This window comes from Scomber scombrus, chromosome 9 (genome assembly GCF_963691925.1).
Source record: "Scomber scombrus chromosome 9, fScoSco1.1, whole genome shotgun sequence".
Classification (NCBI taxonomy): Eukaryota; Metazoa; Chordata; class Actinopteri; order Scombriformes; family Scombridae; genus Scomber; species Scomber scombrus.
This window is the reverse complement of record NC_084978.1, coordinates 9642648-9652340: the sequence shown is the minus strand read 5'-3', so window position 1 is coordinate 9652340 and position 9693 is coordinate 9642648. Positions and strand designations below refer to the sequence as shown.

General features: G+C 36.3%; 1 protein-coding gene across 1 annotated transcript; it reads right to left on the bottom strand.

Annotated features, from left to right (window-relative positions):
• Positions 1-1448: 1448 nt before the first annotated feature.
• Positions 1449-8401, bottom strand: LOC133985926 (probable E3 SUMO-protein ligase RNF212). The gene is given in 12 exon segments (XM_062425670.1): positions 1449-1683; positions 2215-2284; positions 3286-3340; positions 3467-3548; positions 4752-4812; positions 5527-5591; positions 6212-6271; positions 6379-6437; positions 7014-7070; positions 7307-7381; positions 7524-7585; positions 8293-8401. Coding segments are annotated over 12 exon segments (906 nt in total). The 3' UTR covers positions 1449-1532.
• Between the last annotated feature and the right edge of the window lie 1292 nt (positions 8402-9693).

Genomic DNA, 9693 nt, shown 5'->3' with positions numbered 1-9693 from the left:
ATTACCACTGACATCAGAATAGTTTTCTTTAGCTCTCTGAAGTGGCAGGGCTCATTTGTACAGCCTGGAGCCATACAGAGGTGTGTGTGAGTGTGTGTGTGCGTGTGTGTGTGTGTGTGTGTGTGTGTGTGTGTGTGTGTGCAGAAGAGAAAGTGAGCAAGTGAGAGAGATGCAAAGTGTGAAAAGTGAGATGGAGAAAGTGTGTGAGGATCCATAAGTGTAAAGAATTATAAGTTATGACATTTTAAAAAAGAAAGAAAGAAAGAAAGGTGCAACACATGTTATTGCTGGTATTGTGAAAGCTACCCAAGAGATGACCCAGTATGTGTGTGTGCGTGCGTGCATGAGGGAGAGATTATTCTGATTTAGTCTTCTCCCTGTCAGTGTGTGACACCATGACAGCTTAGTCTGCCTCAGGGAGCCATTTCTCTCTAAGTGGACCTTAAAAAACAGGAAACGAGTTCAAATCTCACTGAAGCGCAGAGGAGGATCAGGCCTACTGACTCTCTACAATACTCTAACTTCACACACACCCACACGCTAGTAAGTGCCTGAATATAGCGTGCACAGACCTAGAAAACACACACACACAGTCACACCTGAGCCCTCTTCAATAGACACCATTCACCGCCCTGACAATCGGGGACAATAGAGGAGGAAAAGAAGAAAAAAAATGCAGGTCGACAAACACAAAATCTACCTGTCTGAACACATCTGGACGTCCTCACCACCCGCTTCACCGCATCAGCTTTTCTTTGCTACGATGACTTCAGGTGATATCATGTTTCTATATGGCTACACTTTTCTTTGCCTTCACTTGCAGCTGTTTTGTAACACATTTGAGGGTGAAATCACAAGTCAGAAGTTACATCCAGCAGGCCGGGAGTTTTTTCACTACAGCACTTGTGCCCTGAGGCCTTTTGAAGCATGACTCTGTCAACCTTGAAGTGTACTCATGCCTTCTTGTAGAATCCAGTAAATTGACATATTTTTTGTGAACATAATCCCAGTTTATCTTTGTAAATTGAACAGGTGCTGGTGTAGCACGTCAAACTGTGCCGTCGAATAAAGGCTTGTAAGACTCTGTTGGCCTGTGGGTCTCTCTGCTGGATTACTGCAAGTAATTCACTTTCAAAATAACTCGGCTAAATAATTATGTAAACAAATAACCTGTGACTACATGACCAGTCACCATCACAGAAATAACTGTACTCAATTTCATCTTAATATCTGCAGTATGATGTCAGGTTGAAAGTTAACCTGATCCAAAAAACAGGAACAAGGCTTGTGTCATTATTTTATCAGTTTAATCAATTTAAACGTACAATTCAACACCACAGAATCTGAGTTATCAATACAATATACAATATAATAGATTCAAGCTAAAAACATTTAATTTTACTTGTGAATTCAAGGTCATTAAAACACAACTACAAACAGGCTGGTGACTCATTTTTGGTCATGAGACACATAAATACCTCAAGAAACATGTCAGTGGTCAGGTGTGGTTCTTCTAGAGGTTTCGTGATAGTTTATGTGTGTGTGTTTGTTAAAGAAGGGGGGAAGACCAGGGAAGACATAGAGGAGTGTCTGAAGGAGGGCGGAGGTTTGAAGATGGGAGACTTCCACCCAGAACTCTGGCCATATGACATCTCTGGGGTCATCGGCATTCCTTGAAAACGACTGGAAGAGGAGAAGAGGGTGTAGTTGTATTTCAGCTTATTCTTCATATAGCAATCTTTAATTAATATTTACATTCATAACAACATTATAAACTAATGTGAACAAAAGGTTGCTCCTGTAACCGTGGTTCAGAGAGAGATGTTCTCACCAACTCCAGGCTGCTCCGAAAACTGTTTCCAATTAAAGTTAACCAGAGAGTCCATGCACACAGGGTGCTTCTAGCCATGTGATGCCACATACCGGCCATCAGTAATCAGAGCAAAATCAACATAAAGTTGATTGCAACCTTCTAAGTTTCCAAATTCTCCATAACTTAAAACTACTATTTGTATCAAAATGCAACGACTTAAAACTCATGTCAAAAAGTATGCTCGTTGGAATAGTGACACACACATTTCTTCACTTTACAAAATCTAATAATTGTATTAAATTTAGCTTTGACCATAGACAGTTACTGTTTAATAGAAAGTTAGGATTATTCTACATTACTTTAACATTAACAAGTTGCCTATGATGAAGGAAATGAGTCACCTGACTGTGGCTGAGCGTGCTGAGTTGTTAGCTGGTGTGTTTTGATTGGATGACCTGTGTGGGATGGTGCCTAAACATAACACCGGACAGATCCATGGTTAATGCTTCACACAAGTCATGCAGATGATAATGGCTTGTAACAATTTTAGGAATGCATGAGATGTTTCAGGATCATTATAGGCTTATGTGTCTCGCCTTCACATGAGCTCTCTGCAGGTTTTATTTGGAAAATCCTCCAGGAAGGCAAGATAAATAAGTGAGTCATTTTCCAGAGTAATTAGTATCTCACAGTGTTCACTTCACACAAACTTACATTAGAGGTTACTTCCTAAAAGGGAAAAACATCTATGCCATGTTCACAAGCCTGACATACAGTTTCTCTATAAATGACTCATGTCATCCTTATCTAGTAATAACCATAAATGAAATAAACTGTAAGTATTTTAAACAGTCCAATCAATCTGCTGCTGGTTAAATATTATGATTTTCTTCAATACAATATTTATTTAACCAAACACTCACACAGACATAGTGAGTAGCTACACAATCCCTAATAGCATTTGAGGTCTGTCACCTAATTTATTCCCAACATCGGAAGTCCAATCCCTTAAGAGACTAAATCACATAATCAGAGAGATGAAACTCAGCAGAGATAATTCTAAACATAACAAAAGACAACATCTGTATTAGTTTAATCACTCTGGGTGGTCAACCACGGGGTATATAACCCCAAAACACAGGTTGGGTTGCAGGATGGTTTTGTCAGATGATTACAGTGCGATTATGTCTGTTTCAGTGTGGCACCTCATTCATAAACGTGCAATTCTAGACACATACTTTCATCAGAGGAGAGACAAGACACACAGAGGCTTGATTGTGTTATATCCTAGGTGGCATAACATGAGATTTCCAAATGTGTCTTCAGTGTGTATACACATTTAACAAAGGGGGGTGTCGAACCACTAAACCTAAAATTACCAGTATAACACTCTATGCAGACACAGAATACAGTTCTTCCTGTAATTAATACCAAAAACAAAGGTTTTATAACAGGAAGAGTAAAGCACATACCCATTCGTCCATCTTGTGGAGGACTGATTAATGACAGTCTGGGGACAGTGTTAGTCTGAAAGAGAGACACAGAGAGGAACATCGCAAATCTGGGCTTTTTATGTGCTTTCTCTTTCAGTACTTTTTCCCCCCTCTATGTACTTAAGTCATAAATTAAATTGCAATGCTGTATGTTCTTCACAGAGCTCAGGTATTATATTAAAACTATAATGGAACTCACTTTCCTGAACAGACTCCTTTCATCCACCTCCATGTTTTCAGTGCTGCCAGACAGGAGAGCACACTTCATTAGTCCTGTTGCATTCAGTTGGCTGAACACTGCAGTGGTGCCTGAGATTTTTTTTGTACACCTAGCAAAATTTCTATATATGCCGAGGTGTGATAGACATTGTGTGAAATACTGACACTTTCTCCTTCAAGGGGAATGCAAAACCCATTTCCTCACACACTTCAGTAAATTACAGGTATTTACAGGAATCAAAAACAATAATCATACTGAACTTCGACAAAAACATAAATTTTACAGGCCCATCAGTCTCATAATTTGTCTCAAAATGTCTTATTTTGAGAAACAAATGGAAAATTCAGAAACAATACAGATCAACAGTAAATCAACACCAATTGATTGACACAGAAAACAAACAAATAAAAGTATTCGTTTCCTTTCTAAAAAATATAATTCTGACATTTATGAATTATAATTAATAATTGGTATAATATTAGGTTCCTGTTCATTATATAATACTTGTTTAGGTGATTATCTTACTGAAAAAACTGTAGATGTCTCCAAAGCTTGGGAAACCCTGCAAAATACCATTGGTCTTGGGGCTTCTCTAAATTTAACTAATTCTTATTTTTTTTTTAGACTTAATCAAGCTTCTAATTAAAACAAAACAGTAAGTATAAGTAATAAGGTACTCAACTTACTTTTAAAATATTTAAATAAAAAATTAATTAACCCTGCTGGAATGGTAGTAACACTGCAAATGGGGTTAATATCCGCTATCCATCACCTACAGTGCTTTCGCTCAGTAGAAGAATCTAAAGGCGCTGGGGATAAAACAACATTTACGCTATTAAACTCGGGCAGCCAATCAATCCTGTGTCAATGGTGTCTAGGAAACCCAATAGGGATTCCTGACTAAACCCAAGCAAAGCTTAGCTTATTCAGGTGTGTGTGTGTAGATAGCCGCAGGGCAGGGCAAAGCTATACAGCAGCTAAAGCTAACATAAGACATGGGGGCTGAACCTGGGATATAGCTTGTTTGCTCTGTGAAATACCTCCTACATTCTCTCCCTCTTATCTAATAAGGTCTGGGGCATGGTGTTAGGTAAAGAAGGGCAGAGTAAAAAAAACAAAGCATGTGACAGGGTGAAAGGAGAGCAAATCAAAGATGAACTGAGATCCAGAGGAGGTTAGTGATGTGAATAAATATAGTGAAAAGTTAGAAAGGGATAATACTCACACATTAGTAGTTGAGGAGTGTCTTGAAAGGGAGATTGGGGAGTTATATGGGATCTGTAGGACTGAAACAAGAAAGTGTAACACGCTGTTAACAACCACTGTATCATGTTATGAATGAAAAGGCATTAGTGGTTATCCAATTAATCTATGAATATACAAGCTGCAGTGATGAGGCTACTAAACAGTGAGTTCTGGCGTTGCCACATAAATCTGCTAAATGAGCCTTTTGTTCCAGAAACTAGCCCATCATGCTTGGCTATACATTTTTATCATTCTGTAGTCATACTGACTACACTTGACCACCAGAACAAATCTTAATGTTGAATCATGTAGTGTAAAAATTCAAAGATGTCTATTTGTATTTCAAAGTGATTTAAGTGAAGTACACTTAAAATCAGAAGTGTAATACTGTCATGTTTGAGAGTCTGGATCACAACATTTTTCCTATAATGTTGGATGTTTTAAAATGTTGATCAACGGTCTCACCTGTTATCATCTTTGGTCAAAGTTGTAGTCAAAATCTCAGCAAATAACACAAACGTTTAGGCAGACATCCTCTTGAATATCAGTCACTCAATATGAACAACAGTAACAGAACTCTGAGTAGAAACTATTTTGTGTTTCTGGGCCCAATCTTGATTTGGACTTGGTCTTGAATACAGTACATCATCATGTACTTTATATCATGCATACGCACAATACAATTATATATTTTGTCTTTATAAATAATAAACACAGTACAGAGTGTTTTCTATATATTCTAGACTGTTATTTACCCGTCTTATGTCCTTGTGGAGTATGGGAACTGTGGCTCATCTGGGACACTGATGAAGCTTTAGCACTGAATGTGAACAGGAAAAAAAACAAGTTCAATCAATTTCCAAAAAAGATAGAGTTGATACCTGGATCTAATACATAGTTGTCAGTTTAAAATCTCAAATAGGATAATAACAGAGGACCTTCTTTCCCCTAAAGGTGACCTCAAGTCAAACAATATTTAAATATTTCAAATATTTCTTACAAGATATTTGAATCAGGGTTTTTTTTCCCCCTTTCAGCATGTCGTATTTTACACAACATTTAAAAGGGACTTAGTTGCAGCACTCACACATGATACTGTGGGTGAATGATAGAGATCTTCAGGTTATTTTAACTTGTGCATAAATACTTAGAGATAAATACTTATAAGAGATAGCTTTTCTGGCAACTTAAAAACTTGACCTGTTAACCTGTTTCAAGCCTGATATTAACAGGCCAGGAATAGATGTGCCAAGAGCGCCACCTAGTGTAAGAGGAGTAGTAACACCAAGCTAGTTGTAAATAACTTTATATGCTGAGGTGTTTACAATCCCACAGAAAACACACACTAGCATTTAATCCCAAATAATTGCCAATTTAACCTCCTTAGGTCCTCATTGAGCTTTCTTTTGCTCTTTTATTTCACAAAAAAATATGCTGTACCTCTGATGCTGAAGAGAGTTTTCCAGCTTAGTGATGTAGGCACTCTGTTCATTCAGCTTCCTTTGACAGGAAAAAAAAGAAAACTTCGAAAGGAATCCAACTTTTCATGAACTAAAGTTAAGAAATTCATATGAAAATACATCATGCATCCTGCTGATTTAACTTACTTTGTCATCTGCTGCATTTCTTGCTTCATCTTGACTATCACATCCTCTAGTTTCTCATTCTGTAAGGTTGGTTAGTGACACACTAGTAAAGCTGGTGCAACTATACTATCAGTAGAATTTAGTATATCCATTTTAGACAGCATTTACTAGAGTAAAAAACTAATCCTTTCAACATGGTTAGTGTTTTTTTTAATGTCACACTGGCTTTCAACGTATACATATTTTTGGAATAGCATCAATTAGGGCTGGGCGATATGGACATAATCAAATATCACAATATTTTTCACCAAATACCTCGATATCGATATTGCAACAATATTGTAGGGCTAACTACTGGTGCTTTCACAAAATATTTACACAACAAGATTTTTGATGATTAATAATCAGTAATGTTGATATAATGAGTAAGTGGGAAAAGGCAGATAATACAGCAGCTTGAACAGTCTGGTAAATCAGATAATTACATCAGTTCAATCTAATGCCACCTTTAAAAAGCAAGAAAAGTCAACAACATATCACGATATGGTCTTCTTAGACCCAAAATCTAACATGATATCTAATCACATATCACGATATCGATATAATATTGATTTATTGCCCAACCCTAGCATCAAACCTCTTTCTCTCTCTCTTACCCTTTTCTGGTAGTGAGACAAAAGTCTCTTTTGATGTCTTGCCTGGAACATTATAACCTGAGGAAAAGGAAGACAACATTATGTGATGTCTGTAATAAGTTATATAAAAATATACATATGTGCACGTATATATACTTTAAAAACTTCTAGTACATAAATTATTTTAAACTGAGTAACAAACTGTTGTCAATGTTTAAATATTCTAATAACTGCATCTTAACACTATCATGTCCAAAAATCATCAAATATCTGTTCATTCAGTCATATGATGTGAAAAAAGAAAATGACCAAACTTTGTTGATTTCCGTGAAGTGTTTATTTGCCACAAGGCTGATGTCGGAGAACAGGGCCTTCACCTCAGAGCTGCTCTGAAACAAAAAAAGACATTTCTTCAGTAGGGTTATTAAATCATGTCAATCTGTTTATGAGGTTTTTAATTGTGGTGTTATCACATGCAGACAAGTTACATGAATATGTAATTTAAAAGAGGAAAAATATGAGATTACTTACTTTGTCAGAGAGAGGTGATACTTGGCATTTGGCCTCACATATTAAACAGTTGCCTTGCTTACCTGAAACCAAAAAAATACAAAAGAATAAAAAATGCATCGTCTCCTTAAGGCTCATATCAAATACACGACATGTAGAGCGACAATTCAATTACTGATTAATGACAAGCACTGAACACAAAGTTAAAGTCAACATATTTTAGCCTGAATCCAAAATTATGTGCAACCCCTGGGTCTATCCCAGTGACCCAATGTAAATATTGTTTAACTTGAGAGTTTGACTGAGATGACACCCATCAGAAACAGAGTGACCTATTTATATTATAACTGGCTTAAAAACTGGTGTCAATCTGGGATTAAGGGTATTTGGGTACTTGAAGGACTTGATATTAAATGTTGAATGGTGTCATTTATTTTTATTTGAAGAGTGATGGAGCATGGCTGGACGAGAGATTTCCTTTTCCTCTCTATAATATAAAGGGCAAGAGCAAACCCAATTTGACAACAAGTACTCAAATACGGATCCCTTGGGGGAAATATAATTAAAGAGGGAGCTTGTTTGTGTCTATCTGAGGGGTTTTAGTGATGGGAATATTTAATTAAAAGGTCCTGGTTGAATGATCTGCCTGATTTGAGTGATCAGATGTGCAGTATCACCTCAAATCCAACAGATGTCCCTGTTTACTCACGATTTGACCTGCCCAGCTACATCCTAAACATATCCACATCAACTGCTTTGACTTCATTTAGTGATTTTATTGTGTGTCCACCTTTCTGATAACAAACACTGCAGATGACATGTCCGCAGGATGTCACAGCCAGTCTGCAGTCAGCACTGGGGGGAAGAAAGCAGGAGTTGCAGCAGATCCAGTAAGACATTTCACCACCTGCAGAATAAAAAAGAAAGAAAAAAAGATAAGGTTAACCAGCCAGCAACTTTCCAAAGGCTAACTCTTATTGTTAACTATGGTTAGCTATATCAGCTAAGTGGCAGCATTGTTACAGCTATCACATAAAGTAAGGTAGCATTACATCTTTCTAAACCCTTTTCTGTTATAGCCACCTTAATAACTCCTAATCTTAATACATTTAGATAGATAAACAGTAGATTTATTACATCAAAGTTACCTGTTATGTGGATTAATCCCGTAGCATGTGATTGTTCATGCTAATTTAAGCTAGAAGCAGCTCTTCTTGATATTATGTCCTGACTAAAAATAAGCCAAATGCTTAGTAGAGTTATCTTACTAGTTTTTTTTCCGTCGTTGGATTGTTAATTAATCAGAAGTTACATTGAATTTATCAGCCCAACTGTTTATTTACTATGTTGAAGTTTATCAGCACGTTACAACGTCAGTTACGTCAGTTACGTCAACGCTGTTAGCCGTCTAGCTAGTCTTCCTCAGAGGAAAGAGACATTTATTCACAAGGTCAATCATTTGAGTGTCAGGTAAATAGCATCAAGGTTCATACTCTATAAAATGAGAAATAATAACAAAATAGTTTCCATTCAAACTTTTATTTATGTATGTATTGTATTGTTTGGAAGCCCATTATTATGAGAATAATGACTTATCGTATGTCTTATTAGTGTCTCATTATTGTAATAGTTTTTTAGGACAACATTGGAGGTATATTTATTCACAAGGTAAATAATTTGAATGTCAGTTAAATTGCATCAAAATTCATACTATAAAATGAGAAATAATAACAAAACTGTTTCCATTCAAACTTTTATTTTAAAGTGGTTTTATGGAAGCCCATTGTAATGAGAACAATGACTTATGACTTGTTAGTATCTCATTATTTTGAGATCTCGTGTTTTTAATAGTTTTTGGACAACATTGGAGGTCTATGGCACAGAGGAATAACGTGATTTATGCTTTGAATACACTAAGTAATATCACTTAATTGTCTTTCATGTCCATCAACATTGGAGAAGAGACAATTGTCCATTGCTGATGTTAAAAAATATCAGCAATTCTCTAAATAATTTGAATGTCAGGTAAATTGCATCAAAATTCATACTCCATAAAATGAGAAATAATAACGAAATACTTTACATTCAAACCTTTATTTTAAAGCAGTTGTATGGAAGCCCATTATGAGAAACTATCTCAAAATAATGACTTAGTATCTTAAAATAATGAGATACTATCTCAAAATAATGA